Consider the following 26,118-nt stretch of genomic DNA (forward strand, 5'->3'; position numbering starts at 1 on the left):
CAGATGTGATAATAAGTAGAACAAATGTAGCTGCGGATAAGCCTGTGATTGCTGAATGTTTACACTCCAGTTAATACAACAGACCCCTCTAGAGTCGAGCCACTAATTAGCAAAATAAAGCCTTGATTTCTGCTTCTAATCCAGAGTTAGTGAAGAAGGCAGCGGCACATGGAGAAGAGGTGGGGGCATTAGGAGGAGGAGGTGGCCTGATGCGCGTCCCCGTCTAAGGTCCTTCTCTGTGCCAAAAGATGAATCAAGCGAATAAGAGAGACATTTGCAGGAAGTTAGGCCTACAAAATAAAATATTAAAATGACTATCTTATTATGAGATCACAGCTGAGTCAACAGTGGAGGCGATTCTTAAACTCTCTTCTCTGCTCAAATAGTCCACACATGTGGAAAAGGTTGGAAACTCGAATGGAAAAAGATTTGGAACGCATGCGCGCAATGGGTGGGCTGAATGTTTTTATTGCAGCGTTTGCCCCACAAACTATAAATGGTTTTATTTTGAAAACGTAATGGGGAACAGAAGCGTCGCTTTGAGCTTTACAGAGTACGACTGGCGTTACACTGGAGTGGAAAAAAAGGAGCGAATGTGCGCTTTAGCTGGGAGAGAGAGAGAGAGGGCGCACAGCCAGCAGCCAGGCGGGCGCATCAGCAACAGCGGCTGAGCATCTCCTCCCGATCCTTTCCTTCTGATTCTGCCTCTAGCATCATTTGTTTTGGTGCCAAATTCCTGCGTGGCGTCTGGTCGATCCCCTCACCGCGCTGGGCTGAAGTGTCCAGAAGCGTCCTGCGACCGTGTTCACCTCCTACAGCTCACTTTCCTCCCGGAGCTCGGTTTATTCTTAGCTCAGCTGCAAGAGATAAACAGAGAGGCAGACTGTCCTTCCGGTACCCTCTCTTATTTCTCCCTGTTTCTTGAATATTTAATGGAAAATGGCGATCCGTGCACAGTCGCTCGGCGTTTTCTGCCTCTTCGCTGTACAAACTGTACTTATCATATGCGTTTCCACGCCGACAGCCGGGACCCACCACTTTCCACAGCACTACACGTAAGTACTGAGCAATGTTTGGGTAGCTGGGATGTGGGGGGGCTGAAGTAGGACAGGTGGATCCCAACCAGGCTGTGCGCTGCGCAGTTTACCTTGGAGGAACTGATTCTCCTTTGATGCTCCATCTGATGCAGGGAGATCAACATCATCCCCCCTGCATCTTTAAAGAGACATCAAATACCAATACATCTACGCACTGTAAATATGGCAACATGATGCACACGGACACGTGCTGAAGGCGAATATACCACCTGATCAGATTTTGAGAAACATAAAGCGGATGAAAGGGAATATAGTCCATGATGCGTTTAGCTGTCTCTGCATGTGGGAGAACATCCGATTTAGGCTTTAAAGTCCTCTGGATAATACGCACGCACCGTGGGGATACAGGAGTCTAAGTGAAGGCGCAGGTTGTTTTAAACTTAATTTGCATGGGAATAATGAAAAACAGCAGCGCATGAGGGTCATGATGTGAAGATGTGCACGGAAAACCCTGCAGCCACAGGAAGCAAGATATAGTTTGACTTTTGCAGCGTGCACCTGTTGGAAAACAGTTTGCACAACTTTACGAAATGACAAACCCATTTGCTTCTTATTAAAAAAAGCTAAAGATGGACTGAATTATTACCGCATAAGATGTCAAACATTAACCTAAATTCTAAGGAGGGAGTTGATTACACAGCTTGTCAGCTTTTAAGATATTTTTACTTTTTTAAAACTGTGTAGATGACATTGGATGTTAGGAGAAATAACATCATTTTAAATGCATTCTGTTGGATTATCTGATGAAAATCTCCAGAGGTTTTATGTCTGATGCCCAAAGTGACTTTCAGTGAGAGTGCCATTGACTCAGATTAGCTGGATCACTGATTTGATTGTTTAAGCTCAATGAAAATAGATGGTGCAGATAATTTATTTCATTTAAGAGAGTCTGAGTACATATTTTTATAAAAAGAAAACTTATTACCTTTTATTTTACAAAACCTCTTATTTCTCCCTCTTCTTGGGGATTGAGGTGCCCCTGTTTAAGTCTGTATTATATTCAGACACCTCTTGGGATTTGATAACTGGGTTTTGGGTCACCCACATTAGGTTTGCCAGAATTTGCCAGATAATTGGAGAAAGTCTTTGTGTGAAGCTTCTGAGGCAAACTAATATCAGAGTAGTTTGTGATTTTGATGCAGAGATGAACTTCGATAAGATTCCCAGCAGTGCCAAAAACTTATATTTTTGCCTAGGGGTTATGTTTTTGGAAATATGTTTGAAGCTGTCTCTAGCAGAAGAAGTTATTTCTGTATTTTCAAATTATGTGTAAAAAATCTGTTCTGATAGCCGTTTATTTTTTTCTCACAGCACATTTGCAAAAAGTTAATCTTTCCAATGATGGTAAAATATCAGAAGCAATCTTGTCAAAATGTTATTTCCACACATCACAAAGTAGTCAACCTCCTGCTCTAATAGATATTTGAGTGTGACAGTGCGAGTGATGAGATCCATTGCATCAGAATGGACAGTGAATTTACGCTGCTGCCACACAGGTCTCCTATCCAAACTCATTTCACCACATTTTCTGCTTTCTCCATAATGTAGGGGCGGGCATAAATCAGAATGCGTTGGAAAACATCAAAAACCTCGGGGTACAAATGGCAGCATTTCTACAACTCCATCAGAGTAGAAAGAGGCAGTGAGCATGCAACCGGCTTTAATGTGCTGAACCGTGAAAAGGTCTTTGTTTTAAGAAGATATCACAGCTTTTATTACACACAGGGTCTAAAGGCGTGGATTAAGCACCAGGCCCCAGTAGTGCATATCATTTCCTGAACAACCATGTCCTGATTTCTGAGTAGCTGTTCTTAAACACGAGTTCTGCAAATCTGAGACTAGTAGATAAGATTCACATTTGATTTATTTAAAAGAAGAGATTTTTTGATAAAGGGGATGAAATTACTTTAACCAATTTAATTTGACTACTATTGGCCTAAAACCTGCAAGTCAAATATCCCTTATAATGCACTGATGAGGCTTTTCCTGGCCTATTTGGATCTTAACCTCCTCAAAAATTTTTTTGTAAATTACTATAACGCATAACAATGGAAATAGTGTGTCAGGTTCTTTGAAAGAGATTGTAGATGTTAATCCAATAGAAAATTGACCTTTCTTGAATCCTGTGGAAAATAAAAGACTTACAAGATCAGTCTCAATATTTTTCCTTTGCACTGTCACCACATGCATGCTCAATCAAAGGAGTTGCCATAAAGTCAGAGAGCTGATGCATAAAAAGTTCCGAAAGAACTTTTTACTTTCCTTAACAATTACTATACTACAGCTTTAAGTATTGAACCATACTGATATTGACTCAATACGATATTAGCACAAATCATGCATAGATCTATGTATTATTTAGTAGTGTGTAATTTTAGGCTGGTATTTGGCTAATTTCTGATATCAATATTGGATTATGACATGTCTAATCCTTTAGGTCAAGAAATTGGTACAAATTGAGCAGATTTCACATTTGGCTTTTTAATATACCAGTTTTAATTTATGGTCTTCTGATAGATGATCTGTGTTTTTTTTTATTTTATTTAATTTTTTTAATAACTACAGTTAACTTTGATTAGAAACATGTGTTACACATTCGACACATCAATTAGGTGGCTAGCTTTGAAGCAGGCATACTTATTTGCTTTGGCTTAATATTTATTCAAGTATCGGGCATCACATGGCAATGCTTTAATTAGCAAAGCATAGATCCTGCTTTTTTGTACCATTAAAGGACATACTCTTGGTTGTTTGTAGACTGAAAATGTTGGTCATTGTTGGGTTTAATCCATGAAATGCATTGAACCTTTGCATTTCTCCAGTATTTCCCTACTTGTCTTCTCTGATCACCATTGAAAACTGATTATAGGAAAATTGTCAAGTTCCAACCTCTGACCAATTTACTCTTGAATCTCAGATTTTAATGTAACATATTAAATACTGTCTGTCACTGGGAAATAGCTAATGTCCCCTACTGGTAGTTCCATTGTGCCCTGCTCTGCCCTTTCTCATTGTAAGCTTTTTTTATTTCACATCGAAGTGACCTTTTCATAGTAAGGAGCCTCTCCAGTGTGTCATCCGCTCCACTCTCCCATCCCATACTCCTTAAAAGGCCTCTTCTATTTTCTTGAACTTGTATAATCAAAAACAGTAACAATGCATAGATGCATGCTTTGGCCTGCTGCTTCTCCCCTGACAGAATGACACACCCCACCCATCACCCCATGGAGTGGTTTGGTAATTATGGCCAACACTGTTGCTGCATGGTAATTTTGTGAAGTTTAATAAATCTGTCTTCCCCTTCATCTTTTGAGCGAATCTGACATTTCAAAATGACATTTGTTTCTGTCATCATATTAAAAGAAAAGCGACCACATTGTGTTGAGATGTTTATGCAGATTATTGCTTATCTTTAGGGCTGCTGAAAGGGAAAGGTTGGCACTTGGTGGCTGGTCACTGAATGCATGACAGGATTTATTCGTCTGATTGCTGAAAGCTTTTAAAATGTTTTCTGAGCTGTGCCGCGCTTATCAAGGTTGTTAGGTTGGCGTCTGCTCCTTCTATTTAAAATGATCTAAATCTGGATCCATTAAGTCATTTGTTGCTCTCTGAGAGATATACAGTGATGAGCTCCAGGCGTTTGATCTCTTAATTCCGAACTTGGCTCCGACTAACAGAGATCAGCTCCTGCTTAGGGTGCACTTCTGTCAGACTTGAGCAGTTTTATTGCGAAGCTACAGATCCAAAGCTGAGGCTAGACGGGCACTGCTACGAGTCCTGCCAGGGCGGACCATATAAATACATGCACGATGTGATGGGCAAATGTGATGAGTAGCTTAGATATTAGCAAAAATTTGACAATACTTCCAGATAGGGATCCAGAAGTCTGTGGGGGATATTGGCAGCTTTACAGCAGGACACAAGTTATACATAGATGGGGGAAATAAAGTAACTATCCCAAATTAACAGACACACTAACTCTTGTGAGCTGACTTATATGAGGACCTGTTAAGGTGGTGACACAGGATCAACATGCCTCCTTTTTTTCTGCAGGATGATTCACTGGGCTGGACGCATTGAGAAGGAGCTGGAAAAGGTTCTTCAGCACGTTACTGGAGCTCAGCAGATGAGATCGGTAAGTTGACGTCAGGCGAACATGTGACGAGCTGCATTCCTTGCATTATTAATCAGATTCCTCTGGGCTTTGTTGTAAAACATCATTGCAAATGTGTGAATCTCAGAAGCTGAGGCAGAAAACAATAATTTTTTATTCATTTCTTTACATTTAAAAAGATCAGGTATTGTGATTTTTGCCCAAAATAGTTTTAGAATTTTTTGCACAGTAGAATTGTAAAATCTGTAAAACTTTATTGAGTAGGTTAAGAAGCTAATGAAAGATAAAAAGACACAACATAGGAGCCAAGGATTAAGTGGAAAGCTGCTGAGAAATGATGAAGTCATGCTTGGAACCTTCAAATTGGCATATAATAAATTATAATTGTGTAGTATGGTAGCCTAAGATAAAGGTCATGATAGCAAGGCCCTTAGTTTAATTGTATAAGTTAAAGATTTATATGTTATTCCATTTGACAGGAGAGGAAGTTATAGAAAAATGCTGGTTCAGTGCATTTTGTTCAAGACCTAGCCAACAGGCATGGGGCAACGTATCTGAGGTTTTGAAAATGATCATAGGTGAACACATCCCACTTGTGATCAAAGCTCCAACTCAAAGATGAGCATTTTTTTAAGTGTTCAGACCACATTTTTGACCAGCTTTCCTGCTCTGGAGTACAAGGGTCAATATGCCAATATGTATTTTACCTAAGAGGGTTTAATTGTAACTGTTCTTAGAATGCAGACTTAGGGTGTTTTCACACCTGCCCAATTTGATCTGCTTCACACAGACCAAAGTGCTCTTCCCTGGTTGGTCTGGACCTTTTATGCAGGTGTGAATTCTTGTCTGAACAACCAGACTGAGTCCCGGTTTTTGAGGTGGTCACTGTCTTGGATGGTTCATCTCAGATGTGAATACAAACTGGCCCTAACCAAAACTCTGAAAGTACACCTCTATATAGCAGCGGATAAGGTATCAAGTATCGAAATCATACCTGTCCCGCTTTCTGTTGCTTAGCAACACTGCTGCCAGCAAGGTGGATCTCAGTGCTGGGTTGTAGGACACATTGTCCGACAACATCCCAAAATTAAAAATAAAAGGTCTTTGACTGAGCTGCTCTAGAAACTTTCAGTGCTTTTGCAGCTGTAATAAAACAGAGGTGCTGTAAGCTGGATTCCCATCATGGTTTTCCTCAGTTTCTGGTTCTGTGTTCTGTCCTACTTATTTCTGACAGATAGGAGCTATGATTCTCACTTGGAAGTGAGGAACATTGCTGTGACTTATACAGTAGTGGCCATTCAAAATTTCCCCACTTTCCTTGATGGATCCTTGGCTGGTCCCCTACTATTCCTTTTTAAACATAAATATTTATATTAAAATATTCTTTGTCATGATTTGTGAACATTAAGATCTAAAGAGAGTCGTCATCTCCTAGTCAGGCCCTGTAATTCAGGGAAAGGGTGGAGTCAGAGAAAAAAATATACAAGAGGAGGTCAATCCAGTGGCTGGAATTTGGAGGGGATTTAGCTGGGAGTTGTAGGGAAGTGGGCTGCCATTCGGCTGGCGTTCGACTGGGAAGGGCCATTTGAATGGCTGCTTCAGTAGTCTACCTGCAAGTACAATCTGCCAGATACAAACCGGACCTAAAAGAAAAGAGTTACCTTTTTTGTCAGGACCAAACAAGCCGGCCTCAGGTTTTTACTGCATGAACTCTATGTGTGTCCAGAGTAATTTTTCCCTCTACACATTTTATGTGGCATGAAAAAGAAACTTCCAACAAATGATGAACAAAGAGTCAACAAAATGCTCAGATGGCAGCTTAAGTCAAATTTAATTGGCTAGCAGTGACACCAGGACTGCCCTCTTGTAGTAATGTTAGCTGTAGAAGATACAATAAAACATAATAAAAAGAAACATTTTTATGTCTGCTAAACTTTGTTTAAAAGTAATATTTACATTTTTCTCAGTGGCTTGACTGTTAACTCCCTGCCGAAGGTATCTGTGGTCATAACTGTGCTGTCTAAATGCAAAAATGTTTATTTTAACAGAGATAATTTTTTGTTTGTTTGTTTTTTGAAGGTCAGCCATGTTTCTTAATGAGATCATCCTAACAAAAAAGGGAGACAACCATAGTGGCAGACTATAGCTAAGTACAGTCACAGAAATTATTAATCCACTGTCAATAAAAACAGAAAAATAAAAAAGAAACTGCAAATAATCCATATATGGAAGTACTTTCTTTAAACTGAGCCAATTTTGGGTTTCAAAAAAGTGTGTGATATATACTAGTACTGATCTGCTTTGGAAACAATGGACAGAGATATTGTGACCTATGTTTCATACAATTTTTTTTCGCTCTAAAGTATCTTGATATTTGCCCTTCAAATGTGAGGTGGAAGATTATACAATGAAAGCATCTGATTATCTTTCCTTTTGGGGGAAGGGTTTTAAGTAAGATTACAAGAGAACTAAATAACCCCCATGAGATGGGCACACTTTGCAGAGCACAGATTTGGTTTTATTGTGTCAGCATCCCAGTGTCACAATTTCTATGTAACATGTGTGTCTTGTGGCAGAACAGATGGTTGAGCACAGTTTTATTGACACTGTTTCATCGTACTTCTGCCATGTGCACATTTGCTAGGCTTCCAGGGTTTGTAATGCACCCTGAGATAAATGCTTCATTATTGCTGTTTGGGTGAGTGTGATTCATCGGGCCTGTGTGACGCCTGTGGCTTTAATGCTAGCAGTAACAGTGGGTTGTGTAATGGCTGGTCGTATGGTGGCGACATTGATGGATCCCTGAGAGGAGGAGGAGAGCTGACAGAGGTTGTCCCGGTGGAAAGGGTAATGACCATTACTGGATATAAGGCAGACGCTCAGAGTGTCCGATATAACAAGGTTGATTTTTAGCACTTATCCAGTGTAAACACAGCAGAGGAGAGTATTTACCTGTCAAAATGTTTGCCTTTCACAGTGTGTAAATATTTTTCTTAGTAGTCCTGCTGAGCACTGTTAAAGTCTACTGGGCAGTAGCCTTTCTAAGTAACACGGTTTCAAGGTAAAAGTCTTATTTTGTTTCATAAAAATTATGCATCTCTGAACTGAGGTAAGAAAAGTGCTGCTGAGATGAGTGTAAACTGCAGATGTTGCAGATAATATCTGTCATTTTAGAATATAAAAAAACATGTATTTCTTCAAATAACAAAGATTTTTACTGATTATTTGCTGTTTTTTTGTGTTTTATAATAAAATACATCCAAGAAACGTGTAAAGCTTGTTTAAGATAGATAGCTTTGTGTGTACCAATAGTTTACCTATTAACCATATTTTCAAGATGTTTAATAACTAGAATAACAGAAACACAATGAGCATGGTACCAACACAAAGGTTTGTAACAGGTTTGCAAAATATTAGCAACCATTGCATTGCCAAAAATGCTGCTGAATTTTGCATTATTTGGAAATCATATTTTAGCCCTTTTCTTTGTCTTCTTTCCAAATTTTTTAAAATTAAATGACCACTTTTCATAAGCTTTTTTTCACGGTTCCCTATTTATACCCATGAATTATTTATACCCATGAGGGAATAACCAAAGACTATTAAAAGGAGGAGACAGATATCTGTTGCCATGTTGAATAATACTAAGAACAACACCCATTATTTTCTAATTATAGTTGTATATTCAAACTAAATTTGTCTTCTGCATTTAACCCATTGAATTGTAAGAGAAACAATAACGAATTTCTGTCTTAATGTAAATGTTTTTTGGACAAAATGGTATTTCTGCAATAATTACATAGTTCACCATATTGAGTTGAAAATATATGTATTGACTCTAAAAGAAATGTGATCGGCCTCCTTATCATAACCCTAATCATTAACTCTGTCCACAGATTAAAATAGGAACTTTGGCTACCAGGGGTGTGAATAATTTCACAAACCTCGTTAGGTCTGCAACAGTTAATGGGATTAATCGTTATTGGTCAATAATTGAAGTAATCGTCAACTAATTTAGCAATCGATTGATCATTAGCTGGAGCATAGAGACTCTAAAGCATACCTTTAGCTATAAAAGCTACAGATATAGAGAAGCAATTATATCAAAACTGTAAAAAAAAAATTTGTATTCAAAATAAAACACAATAGAAATTGTCTGTCTATCCAGAATTCCTTAAACGGATCAGCTTTGTTTCACCTGGTTTGAATTCCTTATAAAGTACTTTTTAAGGAACTTTTTGCTATTCGATTAGTAATTGAAAATATAATCAAGTGATTAATCGATTTGCAAAATAATCTTTAGTTAAGGCCCCACATATGGTCAGTGAAAGTCCCTCTAAATCTCCCTGACTACTTGTGCATTGGTAGTACTTGGTCATTCTGCACACATTGATATTGTGATTTTAATATATTGTGCAGGAGAATCAGACTGGAAAGCTGCTTTTGGCACATCATTATAATTTTGCCACAAAGGTGTTATTAGGATGTGGCTTCCTTTTAGAGTTTGTTACGAAAGACAAATTCTCAAGTAAGTGACCGACCTGATCCTAATAATCTCATCTCTAGTTGATGTTAAGTTCCTTGGACTTGAAATTATTGAGTCAACAAGGGCCTGAGGTGCTATCTGTTAGCCAAAACCAATGAAGCTTTTCTCGCTTTAAAAGTGTTATGTCCACTCGCAGGGATGTCTTGTGTTGGGTGCCCATATGGTTGTGTGTGCATGTGTGTGTGCTGGCCTGACAGAGTGCACAGACTGTGTGTGAAAGAACATTTATCATTGCCCCAAACAGGAGTCGTCACAGGGTGTGCTAAATGGCCCAGCATGCCTAGAAAAGCCATTTTCTAAATGGATGCCTCTCTCTTTACGTGTGTCTGATAGAAATCTTCCCAGGGCTATGCCGGCTCGTAACAAGATTGCCTCCCTCTGCGCCCCCTTCCTTTTCATGCGCAGTTTATTTTCACATGAGACAAAAAAAAAAATGTAAAATGTGTTCAAATTATTTCTAGGTTTGTCTTACATGGAAAGACACAAGTAAACTAAGTTGAATGTAATGCACTGTTTTCAGTCCGCCCCCCCCTGGTTGAGATGTTATCTTTTCTGACAAGCTAAGCAGCGGATGAATGTAGGAGTAAGGGCAAGACATTAGCAGGATATGCTGTCAGCTGGTTTGAATCAGAAAAACAACAACCTCATTTAAAAATGCAGTTGCTCAGTTTGGCCCCCAATGCTTTCTAAAAGTGTAAAATCACCTTTGAATTTACCCTAGCTTGCTTAAGTCAAGATTTCATTGTTGCCTTAAAGGAGGTGTTAGGAAAACAGAGGGTGAGTGATTTATCAGAGGAGATGGAAGTTTCAAAATGAAAAAAAAAGTGGAGCTCAGTTAGACAAGGAGAGTAGGCGGCTTAGAGCAGAGGTGGGCATTTTAGAGACTGAGGAGAGATGTTGAAGGATGGCTTGACAGTTGAGATGGATGTTCATGCTGTTTTTGTGTATATTTAGAGTCAAACTTCCTTGGATGGGTAGACTAATGGAGTAGAGGAACAACTGGTAAACCCAAATGTGAGCATGCAGAAACCCTGTATTGTCCTTGTTCTTATTGTCTTGTTTGCTGCTGAGTTTGATGTGCTACACTATGTAGTGATGAGAGGCAGTGATGGACACTTCCATTGTTTTCATATCTTAGAGGCGGATTCACAATAGTGCGCCCACACTCATAAGCTGTCATTAGGGATGCTTTATCAGAGATACAGACTAGGCTTCAACAATCAGATTAATCCAGTAATCACCATTTTATTATTAGCATATTTTATTTTATTTTTAGTTACAAATGGAGAGCAAATACTAGATCTAGGCTCCATGATTTATAGACAAAAATGTTCAAAAGGTAATATTGCAGACTACACAGGAAAAGGAATGCATAGGAGGATGAAAAGAAATGTTAAAATGCCTCACAAAATAATGTTTAGAAGAGTTTAAAATTTAAAATAAAAACCAAGAATTTCCATGTTTATAAGGTTGTTTTGACTGAGCAGATTTTTATGTAGATCCCTGATTGTTTTCATTCTAACATAAAACATGGTTTAAAAAAATGACAAGGACAGGGCTACAGAGTGACACAGAGTGACACAACCATCGGCTTAAAGACTTAAACTTTCCTCTCATTTAAAAATTTCTCAAAATGCATGACTTCAAAATAAGTTGGAGAAAGACAACATCCTGTGGACATATTCTAAAGAATATACAGGAGTTGGCCTGTTTGTTGGTTAGCCTTCTTCAAACAAGCCATTCAATAACTAACATCATCTTATCAGGTCTGTAATTATTTGTGAAAAAATATTGAACTTATACATTATTTTATTCAAAAGATACTATTTGATACTATTAGTCTACATTGATGTGGCTCTTTTATGGCAAAAACAAAAATAAAGATACATTAAAATAAACTTTTGCGAGATAAATAAAAAAATAATAATTTTTATAGTATATTGCAGCTGTCCTGTAAATAAAAGTAGCTGCACTTGTTGAATTAATAATACAAGCTTTTCGATAGTTTGCTTTCCCTGTTTTTCCTAAAGGTTCCCCCCAGGGTTTTAATAGTATCACAATTTGACATCACAACATGTCGAAAAAAAGGAAATAGAAATTTTCCTTCAGTATGTCAGAAAACCTGCACTTCATGCAGATGGGCTCATAGTGTCAGAGCAATTTCCACGGTTTTGGTAGAGCAAGACTATTAAACTGTTTCCTGTGCAACATGTTTAAAACGATCAGTCCAAGTGAAACTGAAATTCCTTTCATTGAGAAGAGTCTAGTCAGCATGAATAATTTAAGCTGTTGAAAAGGATCCTGAACTGCTTGGTTTCAGGCTGACACTTGGCAGCTTGACTTTGTTAGGGTGTGTCTGCTCTGCCTCCGTGCTTCGTCATCACCATGTTTGTTGCTCTGGATGACTTGAAACCTAAGAGCATCTTCTGAGTCGATTTGAAGGGAAGACAGAGTGCCAAAAGATGCCTTCAGAGTTTGCTCAGTTTTTGCGTTATCTTCATCTCTCCTTTTTTTTTTTGCTCTATTTCTGTCACTGTCTCCCTTTGCTCCATATCTTTGTCAACAGCAGATCTGTTAGCCTGCTGACCACATGCTGACTGAGGGTTTATCTCAGCTTTGCACAGACCTTCATGCCTCCAATGTTGCCAGCATCCATGCGTGCTCATGTGGTAATGTGCATGTGTTTATGAGCAGCTCATCTCTTTTGTTGTTGTTTATATTGCCGAGGCATCTTGTTTCATTTGATCACCAAAGGTATGTAGCTGTTACTGGAGGGCGACGTTAGATGTAGACTGTTGACAATTTCAATTCTGTCTTGCTTCCAGCCACCACAGTCAGCTCCAACAAACAGGTAACTCCATAAAGTGCAGTGGTAGATTTTTATACTATCGCTGACTACAGAGTTTTCAAATAATCGGTCTCAAATGCTCAGTCTGCTCTGCTAGACACCATCACTCCTGCTCACTGCCTACAGACACTTCCTCTTTTTCTGAAAGTGATGTCAGCTTTAACCTCAGCAACCACCCTGTCTGCCTGGCCATCTATCTGCAGTCATCCAAAACGCCATAAAAATTATTTGCCCTCCTAAAAATGTCCCTAGTTTTTAGCTTTTTGTTCATAACATAATAATTCAAATCAGAGAATATAAAAAAAAACAAATAAATTTTTATGAGAACCAAGCCTGATCAGGAGAATTAGTTTAAAATGTTGGATAAAAAATTAATAACTGATCTTAATAAACTGAAGTACAGATAAAAAAAAAAAGTTTACATCTATTAGTCTGGAAAGATTTCAGAGCTGTTGCTAAAGGTTTATTACTTAGTGAACCATGCTTAGGATAAGGTGGGCAGGCCTACTTAAAAATACTGCAAGAGCTCAAAAATAGACTTGTTTCCATCAATCTTTCTTTATTCTTCATTTTAAAGTTTTGATGAAATCAGGAACTCTTCTTTTTAATCAGAGAAAGCTTATGGAGATTTTTGTCATATAAACAACAACAAAAAAACAAGCTGCTGATAAACACACACACATTACCACATACACAAGATATAAGTATCCATGAATGCTGGCAACATTGGAGACATAAGGTTCTTTGCAAAGCTGCGATAAACCTTCAATGTTGCTGGAAGCAACACTGCATAACATTTGACCTAAGTTTTAACTTAATTTGATATATATTAACTGATTACTTGGGTCAATGTACACTGCTCTTCTCAAAAACTCGACTTTTTTACTGGAGTGTGTGGGATCCGTCGCTAAATGACTCATGTGATCCAATATCATGCATGAGAGATACGTTACTAAACTAAAAGTAGTGTTAGGCAACAGGACATATAAAACACTAACCTGATCAGACATATGTGTGGCTCTCAGTTGTATTATTTAATTTGGAGTCCAATGCTTCTCTTAACAAGACTAATGGACATTAATATGCTGGTCAGAAGTATGTGATGGTGTTCTAGCCGATTCCAAACACAAAGGGAGACTGTTAACAGTACTGTTTTACAAATGGCTTCAGGTGGGCTTAATAAGGATGTTACAGGTCAAGTTCCCCCTGGTGGCTAAAAGTTGAACAGTTTTCCTTTAAACACCAGCAGAGTTGGTTGTACAGCAGGACAATGTTTTAAAACACAGCAATTAGTCTTTCTCCCAACTGCAAAATATAAACATAGAAAAGATTATTAGACTACCTTTGGTTTCTCCGTTTGTTTTTGTTTTACATTGTATTATCAGAAAATAGATATTTAGGACAAGACATTAGAAGGCTGTGGCCAAAGTCTGGATTCAATTCCGACCGATTCAACGCCTTAAGCAGAACCTCCAGCATGGTTCGATTTAAACAATTCTACAAAGAAAAATAGACTAACACTGCTCCAGATGAGCTCCAAAGACTCTTTTACAGTTATTACAAAACTGTGATTCCTGCTGCTAAGGTTGGATTAAGCAGTACGGGGTGGGCATTTATCGTATAGTTTATTGTTATCGGGATAAATGTCTACCGTAGCCATAATAAGAATTTTGAGTTATTTTCTAATAACTATCTAATCGAATAACTAATATCATCATAAGATTTTAAGTACATATCTTCTAGCCCAATTAAGCAGTTATTGGGTTTGTTTGGACAGTCTTTTTTTTTTTTTTTTTAGCAATGGCTGGTTTGGTAATTTTTTTTTTTCTCTTGATGCAAGTGCATTTTGTGTTAGCTTAGTTTTTTTTTTTATTTTTTGTCTGTTATGAAATTTGGCTCTATGATCTTTTACTTGTAAGTGTGATGCAAAAGCAAAACATGAAATCTGTCGGAGTTCAAATATTTTTTAAGAACACTAAGTACAGATTGCTTACTTGATTGCTATCACTGAGAGGTTCCTTTGACAGAAGGAAGGATAAAGGAGTTAAATGTTACCTTTTAAGGACTCAGACGATGTCTCTTCCCTTCTCTCCCTCTCTCTGTCTCTCTGATCTCTCCTCTTCTGTCTTCTGGTTTGGACCTTTGCTCTCACATTATCTGTTTATGTGAAACATCACAGGCTATTTTTGCTGCCTCGCTTACGCTACAGCTATGGTTTCTTTTTCGTATCTCTTAGTCATTACTTTAATCGGTTCAGTTAGTCATCTTTTCTCAAGTCCTTTTTAAACTTGAAATGGATAAGTAGTTAATTACTTCTACTGAGCCATATGATGACAAAACACCTTTAAATTGAACAATTTTTAGCTATTTGGTGCATTGCAAAAGTATTGACTACGATTCTACCCTGACACAACCTCACATTTCAATGCATTCTTTGCAGAATTTTGATGTGATAGACTAAATACAACCAGTCTGTACTGGTAGAAATGATCCATAGTTTTCAAAATTCAGCTTCCCTGAATCAGTACTTTGTATAACCACCTTCCATGGTTATTCCCACTGCAATTGCATTTTTTATTTACTTTTTTTATTTACTGTACCACCATCAGCTTTGCACATCTGGAGATTGAACCTCTTGTCCATTGGAGTATCACTAAAAAACAATGTTTTTTTTAGTCACAGATTCAAACTTGTATTTTAAGCAGACATTTTTGAATGGGCCATTCTAGCACATAAATATGCTCTGATCTAGACCATTCCATTTTAGCTCTATCTCTATGTTATGCATGTTGTTGTACTGAAATTTTAACATCTGCCTGAGTTTTAGTCTTTAGTTTCTAACATGTTTTTTTTTTTTTCTAACATTTTAATTTCTAACATGTCTAGCTTTAAAGTCTCTCTTAAACAGAAACTTTGGGGATTATTCCGTTTTAGGGTGGTGTTAGCTTTCCTCGATGTAAAAAAATCAAGACAAAAAAAAAGCCGGGAAAGAATTTTAATGCTTAAATGTTGTGACGTCGAACACAACCATGGATCATATTCATTCAAGTTCATAATGATCCACTATTCTGTGCAAACCTTACCCATAAAATTCATATTATATTTTAGGGTATGTGGTTGTTATATGGCAAAACATAGATTAGTTCTCCTGCAAATCAAATCATGTCCATTTTAGAGGAAAAACATTCACAAAGTTAAGAAAAAGTTCTTGCTTTGATGTTGGAAATCAATAAAAAACCTTTTTAAAAAAAGTGTTTCTTTAAAATTTTGCACACCAATATGTAAGATTTAGAGAAGTTAAAAAAAATACATAAAAGATCAACAACCTTCTTAAAGTTTTAGCAGTTTTGCTGTAATTACAGAGGAATTTAAATGGCACAACTAAATCTAGCAGGACTGTGCTCTAATCACACAGCTCCTGTAAAGGTGATGGCAAGCCTTTTTTCTGGAGTGATTAGAAATGGCAGATCAATGAGAAGTTTAACTGCACTAAATGCAGTTAAACTAACATTTAAAAGGGATATTTTAAATGTGACAAACAGTGGATGGTTCAAGAGACAATTCCAAATAAAGAGAACAAATAACTAATTATGTTCTGGTTGTTATGCTGTAGAGTTTTCACCAATGGTTGTTACCATTTTGCTCTCAGGCTTTGTCCACATTCAGTCAGTCTTTCAGGCTGATGGTTTCACATCAGGACTGTAAAAGCTTAGACATGCTCTGCTAGCAATCCACCTTTCCTTTGTTTGTGTGCCTACTCTGGCATACTCTGTGTATTCAAACCAACCAGAAAAAAACAAGCACACAAAATAATCGCAGGCGTTAGAGGCATATAAAGCCAGTTATCGGCTCTAGGTGAAGGAGGACGAGAGCCAGTCAACACCATTACACCCAGCCTTAGAGTCCCCTGGGCTGAGAGCCGAACAGAAGGGCATACAAACCCACTATATTTATTTTTCTACCTTTTATTGGTTTTGTGACACCAGGGAGGGTTACAAGGATTCCTCAGCGCTCAGGCTTGATGGCTTGGCACTGTTGTGCAATGTTTGTATAAATGAAAATACATATATCTGCAGAGAGCAGCCCCGTATGCAGATAACCATGGGTAAGCATTAAAGGAATTGCTCGAAAATTGCTTTGCAATGAAAATGTGACAGTCTCTGGGAGGAGAAAAAATATAAAGAAATGCATTGTATATTCCCCAAACCATGTCCCTGATTTTATATTATATTCATTTCACCTACACTAGCTTAAAGCCAAATGGGCTACTTATGTTTTATGCTACATACAAAATGTGCTGTGGTATAGATGGTGGCAGATTTACGTTACATGACTTAAGACCATTTTTAAAATTTTAACCTTTAGTTATTTGCTTATAGCTAACATTTTGATGGTTATGAACCGATTTTTTCCCCACAAAACTTTTAGGTTAATTGCTTTTGTTTAAAAAAAGGAAAGCAGGGGACTAAAGCAGTCACAATGTTACCTACATTTATTTTGTGACCCAGCCACGTATTTTCTACAATTTCCACCAGGGTCACAAAAGGATGGCAAAGAGAACCCACACATGAACAGGGAAAACATACAAACTCCATGCAGTGAGGGTTCCATGCTGGCCAGGGATTAAACTTCAGTTGCTTTTCCTCTAATGCAAAATTACCTCAAACTGCAGGCCTATTTTCTTTCTTACCATTTCAAGACAACATAAAAATTTAATTAGATATGGAGATATGGATATGGCTGCTAAAAAAAATCTAAAAGCTGCCGTAACCTAAAAAAATAAATAATGGGTATGACCCAGACTGACTGTCCTTTTACACCCAGAATTTTTTCTAAAAAGCTAATAATTGTAATAATACAACTTATTTTAAAGTACCTTTCAAGAAACCCGAGGGCACTGTACACACCAATTAACAAGTTAAGGGAAACATCACAAATAGTCAGAATGTAATAAAAAATACAAGGATTAAGACAAAAAATGTTTTGATATAAACAATAAAAAAAGATCAAAGCACCAGTGTAACAGATGCAGTGAATGATGTCAGTTCGAACAGGTGAGTTTTGTAATGTTATTAAAAGACAGCAAAAGCATTGATATTATGGTGGCCTGGAGGGAGGGAGTTCAAGAGTTTGGTGACAGATCATCTAAAAGCCCTGGAGCCCATTGTAACCATTTAAGATGAGGGAACAATGAGATGGCGAGCAGATAAAGATCTGAGGGAACAGCGTTTTGGACTAAAGCAGGCAAATATAGAGGGCGAAAGGTTGTAAATGGCCTTATAAGCAGAGTAAGAATTTTGAACAAATTCCTGAAATTGATGGGTAACCATTAAAGCTGTTGTAGAACAGGGGTGATGTGATGAGAGGAAGGAGTGCTGGTGATGATGTGGGCAGCATAATGCTGGACTAGTTTAAATTTATTAATTTATTAATTCATCAGTGTTTTTTGGGGGGTAGATCACAAAGAGGGAATTGCAGTTGTCAAAACAGAAAGTCACAAGAGTGTGATGGAGGTGGAGTTGGATGTTGTTGCAGAGTCGGAAATATTGAGACCTAATTCTGTCATTGATGTAGGCTTGGAAGGATAGAATGCTATCGAGGAAGACTCCCACTCTCTAAACCCAAGGGGAAAGGGGATTGAGGAATTATAAATCTTACGGAAAAACTTTTGGTTTTGGAGAAAGTTGAGGGTGTACTGACAAGAATGAACTCAGCTGTATTGCTGACGACTTTAAGGAAGTTGGAGGCAAACCAGGACTTAAGGTTATCTAAGCAGCTGGAAAGGGAGAGTCATGGAAAAGAGTTAGTGGTAGGTCACCCGTCCTGCAAACAGGAAGCCTGGGTTCATATCCCAGCTGGGAGGAATCAGCTGTGGGTCTTTAGGCAGCTTTGGGGAGTGGGGGGCTGGTGGTTATAGCATTGTGCTAGGAAACCTGAGGTTCTGAGTTCGAGCCCCACTCCCACAGACTGCAGCTCTGGGTCCTTGAGCAAAAGACCCTTAACCCCACATTGCTGCCCGGGCGCTGCACAATGGCAGCCCAATGCTCCCCTAGGGGATGGGCTAAATGCAGTGTTAATTTCGTTGCTCAGTGTAAATGACAATAAAACGCTGGGGAAAAAAAAGGTTTACAAGAGAGGTAGAGCTGGGTGTCATCCATGTAACAGTGAAAAAATATGCTTCTGAAAGATTTGACAAGAGGGAGGGTGCGGGCATTGTGCTCTTTGGCTGGGGCTTGGCTCTCACCTTGTTTGCTGCACAAAGGGGCGATGCGGGCTGCTCCGTGTAAATTAGCGCTTGCTTCAATTTGCAGCTCAAAAGGGGAAGAGCAGGCTGCTACAATTCTTTCATCAGTGGTTCTTGGTGATGTTGAGTCAAGCGATGTTTCTGGCTCTCTTCTTATCATCATCAGTGCTGTAAGGCAGTGTGCTTGTGGTCCATTTGGGCTGTGACTAAGGGGAGAGCAGGCAGGTCCGGTTATCTTGCATGACCAAAACAAATAAGGTACACCGTAATTGAGTTGACCTTTAAGAGCACTTTTGTGATGGAAAAAAACAAGGCAGAGGACTAAAATCTACGGGACATCTGCAGATCAGCAGATTAGCTTAGCTGAGGTACCACCTATGTGGAGCAGTGGCTATTGGAAAAGAGGAAGATTGGGTCTTGTTGCCTTCTTTTTATCACCTTTAATCACCTTTAATTTGATAATTGGATATTTTTAATTGCAAATACATACAGTATTGCACAGCTGCAAAGCATTCTAGGAAACTATTATATTATGCAGCCAAGAAACTAGTCGTTCAGTGGTGGCTAAAACCACCACCCTCTAGTGAAACAATAGTTATCCGCTCAACTTAAGCCCTAAAAAATTCAATATCAGTTAAAAAATGTTGGGGATATATTAATCTTACTTACAGAAATGTGATTTTTTTTGTGTAGTTGTTTTTGCTTGTTTTTCTTTTTTCCATGCTTATCTGTACAAGTAGCCACTTCAGTGGTTGAAGTGTACCTTTAAAACTGTGTTTCATAAACAGTAATTGGCAAATCTCCTTTATTTCCCAAGCAAGGAATTTCTAAATAGCTGATTTTTGTTTCTCGTACTGTAAACAGCAATGTGTACTGGTGGTTAGTAATGTCCAGAAAAAACAAGAGGTGAGAATAACTAAATGTCTGCTCTGAGCTCTTCTGCTTACTCCAAAACTTCCTGTTGCATCTCATTAAACGACTCCTGACTTTAGAAACTTTATGAAGGGGAATTTGTGAGCTATTGAATCTGTACTATAATTATTATTCCACATATTCTAATATTGTACTGTAGTGTGAATGATTGTTGCCTGTTCAAAATGTAATTCAAAATTGTAATTGTGCTAGAAAATCAAACTAGCCCATTTTCGATGTAACAATTACTCAGCCTTATCAGGCATAAACTGCATCGTTTTTCTTTTTTTCTTTTGCATGTATTGTTCAATGTTATACATGTGCATATGTTTTTATTATGCAACAGTGCAAAAAGCAAGATTTTTTTATCTCATCAAGTGTTGATTTCAATTGTTTTTTCAAATACTGCTCAAAAAACACAGATGTATTTTCAGCTGTTTGGTCATTGTGTAAAAGTGGCTCACTTAAAGGAATCATACAGGCCATAAAGACACATTGCTGCATGATGGCTACTCTTGTCTTCCTTACATAGTCAGAGATTTATAGAGCATTTTTGTTTGTGTCTCTAGTACATGAATTGCCATGATGGAGCCTAATATAATATAGCATTGAAAGAGGAAGCAACTTGAGCACATATCTAGAAGACCTTCTGCGTTTGAGTCTCCCTGACGTTCACTGTGGCAACATTTTGGTTCCTGCATTTGCATAACTAATTACTGCTTTGATGGTTTAAGGAAAACAAAAAGCCAGTGCACCCGTGCTCCATGTGGCTTTTAGGGGAGGAAAAAAGGCCCTGCACTTGTTTGAAGGGAGACAATATAGCATTATGTGTCAAAACAGGATTAAGGCTCTGCTAAACTCCAGCCAGCCCCTTCAGAGAAAGAGAGTGATTTATTGTTTTGCAGACACTGCAAGTCTTTTCTTCTCATCGCTATTTCGCCATTTCGTTTTAGATATTTGAAGAGTATAGATATTCAAGTGTTTGTGCAATTTTCACTTTCCATCTCTTTTGATGTTTCAGACTGCACATGTCTTTGGTGCTATCTGTTCTTGACAGGGAGAAACAACAGGGTACAGTTACCTGAGTGGGTTGCAGGGGTAATGTAGAGTGGCGTGATGCCCTAGAAAATTCCAGGTGTGAAGTGCTTTATTCATTCCTCTGCAGAACGAGTAGTTCTGTACGCCAGTGGTGACGTTCATTTGCCATTTTTAACAAAGATGTGTCTATTTTTTTCTGTTTGCGTAAAATAGAATTCATTGGTTTTCTCTTACAGAGGTTTTGTCTTCCACTTCTTCCTTCCCTCCTCCTCCACCTGCACTTGTCTGCGATTGATTGGTCACAGCTCTGAATAACTTTAATTTGCTTCCCTCAGTGGTGGGTGGTTCTTTAGAGCACAGATTCTGTGGAAGACTTAGCAAAGTCTTTTTCAATTTTCATCGTGTAGGCAGTAAGGATTCTTCTCTGCTTTCTGAGAGTGGTCTCCATAGCACAATCTGCACTCTACATCGTTTTAATTCTGTTCTCTGCATTCTAGTGGCCTCTAGCTTTTTCTTTGTCTTCTTCTTTCCCAGTAAAGGATGGAAGTGAAACTTCCACTTTCACCACACAGTTATCATCCCCCTTCATTTTAGATTCAGCTTGTATTAGCGTAACCTTTTCCCCCAGGCTATGTTTCTTGAATAAATTTGTACACTTATATTTACAATTTCATACGTGTCAATGTGTATTTAATGAGGAAAAAAATAATATTTAAATGCATCCAGGATATTATTGAGATAAGATGTGATAGATATCACATAAATGTGAAGTATTTATTTAGTATAAAGCTTTAGAATTTTTTCTTTTTTTGCAAATCTAAAGAGTCTATCTCAATACAACTACTGTAAAACACATATTGAAGTAAATTAAAAAATATTATCCATATTTCTTAGCAAAAATGCTTAGCATCCACCAGACTTGACAGATATCTACCCTAAATATATGTATATTTTTTAAATTTTGGCCTCAAATTCCATAATAGATTTTATTCTAGACTTTGACTAGGCCACTGTAATACAAAATTATGAGTTTACCTGGTCATTCCAGCTTTGTATATCTAGTGCTGTTGGAAAGTGTACTTTTTTCCCCAGTCTCACCCCTTTGGTGACCTATAACAGCTTTATTTATGGAAAGAAAAGTTGGAATTGGGTGTTCAGGGTAATCCTTAAGTGTTTCCAGATAAATTTCATCTGACCAGAGACCTCGCTGCCACATGCTTGATTGGTCCTCTACTATATCTGTCCTGTCGAAGGATTTACCTGTATGACCCTCCAGAGAAACCAGGGACTTTAACAAAACAACTGTAATGATGCTGAAAATAAAAAACACACAGTAGTAGACTCTATCTTGTAAGAAAGACGCCTGCTATATTAAGTGTATTCAGTAGTCGAGTTGTAAAAAAAAAAAATATAAATAAAAAAAGAAGGGATTCTAATAACCTAAAGCAATATGCATGGTATGATTGTTACATGTCAGATACGCTGGTCATTGACCTTGACCTGCAGTCAGTCTCTGGACTGGCATGGCTATCACTGCCCCTACATAGTTAGAGACAAATGCAGAGGATGAATTTTCCACTGGGATCAGCTTCATAGTCATGGTAGACCAATTTTTTTATTTTACTTTGGAAAATCTTTTGGCAATGAATCTATTAAGATTTGGAACAAAACCTCACAAAAAATTGCAAACGAATATCTAAATCCTTTCAAGTCAAATTCAATAAATTAAATTGAAACATCTTAAACAATTTTCAAAAAAATGCTTAAAACTTGAAATACATTCAAATTAGCCTGAAAATTAAATAAGCCTATATAATATCTAATAATTTTTCACACCTTTCAAATATCTATTTAGAGTATTTATTATATAAAATAGACTGTTTACCAGAAAACCAGTATTGCTTCTATTGGCTGATTTAAAGTAAATTGCTTAATTTAAATGGATTTTTCAAATCGATTCTCTCCTCCCGGTTTCCTCCACTGCTCTCAGCCACGGCTCCACCAACATCTTCTAGATTCTGGATGTCATATAGCAAAAAAGCAGCGATCTACAGATTCATTTTACGTTCGATTCAAAACCAAACTGCAGTTTTTGAATCTTCAGCAATGCCTGTACATCTAGAATAATTCTTGTTTGTCATGAAAACTTTAAAGAAAGAAAAATGTTTGCGCTTCAAACTAATCTACAGTACCTAGTTTTGCATGCTATCGCTATGTCTAGAGATCAGGACTTCTACTTGGTGACACAATAGTAAGCTTATAAAAGGTTTTGTCTTGTGACTCTTGACTTACCTGAAGCCTTAGTTGTTGCCTTCTTAAAAATGAAGTCCCTCAAATCGCGTGTCTTTGCCGCTTGACAGTGATGCTGTTCAGAACACCATCACCTGCTCCGCTTGTTGCGTCAATGAGGTCGAAAAAGAAATCGCTTGTTCCATCTGGGCCACCGTAATTTAGTCAGGCTACTCGTAAGCGCACAGCCTGCCAAATGTTGTTGCTGTTAATATATAATAGAAATGTACACATTCAGTGATAAAATGCTATAGGGGATGGTATGGGGGGGGATGGTCATTTTAGAAGGGGGATGATTTTTAAGATTTTTTAAGAAGGGGGATGCCATCCCCCCTCACTCCCCATCAACTCTAATACTGAGTGCAGTTTCATGCTCATGAGGGATTTTTTTATTTTTTCAAATTTGAAGGTACGCTTTTATTCCTCTATATTTTTTGTAAAAAAAAAAAAAACAGAATAAAAAGGAAAGGACATATATTTACTCTTAAAATTATTTATTAATCATCTATAATACTAGTAAATACTATTATCTGCCTTTGATCCACTTATTGTGGTGTAAAATGGTCTGGGCCCAGCTTCCCCTTAGAAATAACACTTTTTTAGAAATTGCTGCTTTAAAAAGACAAGAAAATCAAAAAGTGAAGTCAAAGTTTAAATAATAAAAAAAGAAAAAATCAAATTTGTATATTTCTTTTAAATTGCTTTCCCAAAGATTTTGTGTAGATTTGATTACTTTTGTGAAATATTTGACTTATTTATACATAATTGTATCCTTTGGATGAAGTTTTTCCAGAATAAAAATGGAAAAGGATGGAAAAACGTAATTAAACAAAAATGCAACCGGATTACAGACCTTCACATATTCAGAAATAGATACAGTAGAAAACAAAGTAGGTTTTTATACTGTCGATTTGCAGGAAAGCAACGTTTTGTAAAAATTCTATATTTAATGAGTTTTTTTATTTCATTTTGCTAATGCAATACATCTATTAAAAAAAAAAAAAGATAAAAAGAACCAAAAACTAGCTTTGCTTCTGATTTCACTTTGTTGCTTTTTGGTTATTTTTAGTGCTTAAAATTTTACTAATGCAGTTGCTTGTTACCCAATTCTGCTGCTAGGGTTAGTCATTCCTTTTTCCACCTAAATATAAGGTAGTATACATGAGAAGCAATGTTTCAGTTTCTTATAACCTTTCTGGAAGTAATCATGTTTTTTGATGCAGACCCAACAAACAGGTCTGTGTTTATTTCTTACCAATCACATCACCTCCAACAGCAAGTTTAGTGTTAGATTTCTCTGCTTCTCTTTTTATGACCTCAGGTTTTACAACTTTTATATTGGCTCTCTGAAAAGTATATGCCATTTTCTCTCAGACACATCCTCCCTGATTTAAAGCAACACCTCTCCATGTTAGGAGACACCTTTGTCCGTTGAGGGAAAAGTCTTTGTCAGCTGACGGATACAGAAAGGGCTGGATAGACTGTATCCGCTGAAAATCTAGTTTGTTGGTTGCATTCATTGGAAACTGACATCTAAGCTTTGATCCCCCCACCCCCACCAAAAAAACAACAAAATAAACAGCAACAGCAAAACAAAATAAAACGAACTGCCTGCGATAAAATGTTTGTATGCCATGGGCATATTCAAAGCTACAGATTTTCAAACCTTGTCAGTGAAAACTCTGCCTGCACAGCTTGATGTTTAGTGCAGCAGGAAAAAAGATAATTCATCATCAAAAGATATCAGAAGTTACGCCAGGAACCCTGGCACAGATTAAATAAAAAATGCGGATAAGGATGTCCTTTATCTGTAATATGCAAATAGAAAATAAATGAACCCTAAAAAAAATCCAGAAATGTGAAACATGCATATGTCACATTCTGAAATACTACAATTGCAAATGTTTTTTTAAATACTTAAAGAATGGTAAAAAAAAAAAAAAAAAAAAAAAATCTACTCCCAGAAGAGTGCTGTTTTGTAGAACTGTACCCAAATAACCGAGGTAAAATATGACGCCTGAGAAATACCCTTTTTTCTGGGAACAGATTCTTAAAGTTGAAATGCAGCCAAGGTGCTTTCTTATATCACTTAAGATCCAATTCTCTGCCAGTGCAGGGATTGGACTATCAAAACAACTTAGTCAAATTAAAACATTAGAGGACAGTGCTGATTAAAAAGAACAATGTGATCAGATATATCGAGACACTGGCACAGTTTTAATTTGTCATAATCAGATCTCTTGGACCTGAAATACTCCTAGAAATAAGCACAAGTGTCATATATGATATATATCATTGCAAAATGTTGTAAAATTATTCACATTGCATATTTATATAATTACAAATATCTGTAGTGTTATGATGTCCTTGTATTTACGGTATGTCATATAAATGTGTTTAGTTCTTTTCACACTGTATAATGAAAACAGGGTATATCCAATTGTTCTCTGGTTTGTCACCAGTTTGTATACAGATAACCACAGTCTTGCTATATGACATTTAGCAGTTATTTGGTGTTTTCCAGATGCTATTTCACCATGACTGTAGCTCCTCTATAGCTGCTCCATCTGCTATACATAGGTATTGTGTGTAAGCCTGCAGTCTGTTATTGCCTACAGGCAGCTTAGCTCCTATTGTCATGTGAATGCGATGTGAGTGAATATTTGGGGATGCTCAGGAGTTAAACCCTGAGGAGTGCAATGGATTTATTGCTCAACTGCAACATGACAAAAGAAACTTTTATTTGGAATATGAACTGATTTCACTTTCCGTGTGGTTGGGATTATTTGGCTTTGTGTGATTGGTGTTTTTAGGTCGATAGTTTGAACATGTCTATGGAGATGTATGCATGTGTTAGAGAGTACTTGTGTGAACCCTGGACCAGCAGCTCATTTCACAAGCAGGCAGACATCAAAGGCGCCTTGAATTAACCCTGCGTGTCGAGGCCACTCTGCATGCCATTCGCAATTTCACATCCCCGTCGCTCCAGAAGCACCAAACTTACATACCCATTCATATTGAAATGAACAA

General features: G+C 37.5%; 1 protein-coding gene across 5 annotated transcripts in view; it reads left to right on the forward strand.

Moving 5' to 3' along the window:
* Positions 1-576: 576 nt before the first annotated feature.
* cacna2d2 (calcium channel, voltage-dependent, alpha 2/delta subunit 2) overlaps positions 577-26,118 on the forward strand; it is a 241,815-nt gene continuing 216,273 nt past the window's right edge. For 3 of the 5 annotated variants that reach the window (XM_015382060.1, XM_015382061.1, XM_015382062.1), the window contains exons 1-2: positions 578-1,055; positions 5,151-5,232. In XM_015382060.1, the coding sequence (XP_015237546.1) occupies positions 940-1,055; positions 5,151-5,232 (198 nt within the window). In that variant the 5' untranslated portion in view covers positions 578-939. Of the gene's footprint in view, positions 1,056-5,150; positions 5,233-26,118 lie in introns of all 5 variants that reach the window. The other 2 variants (XM_015382058.1, XM_015382059.1) reach the window with 1 other exon arrangement.

Source organism: Cyprinodon variegatus, unplaced genomic scaffold (assembly GCF_000732505.1).
Source record: "Cyprinodon variegatus isolate N-32 unplaced genomic scaffold, C_variegatus-1.0 Scaffold248, whole genome shotgun sequence".
In the NCBI taxonomy this organism is placed as follows: domain Eukaryota; kingdom Metazoa; phylum Chordata; class Actinopteri; order Cyprinodontiformes; family Cyprinodontidae; genus Cyprinodon; species Cyprinodon variegatus.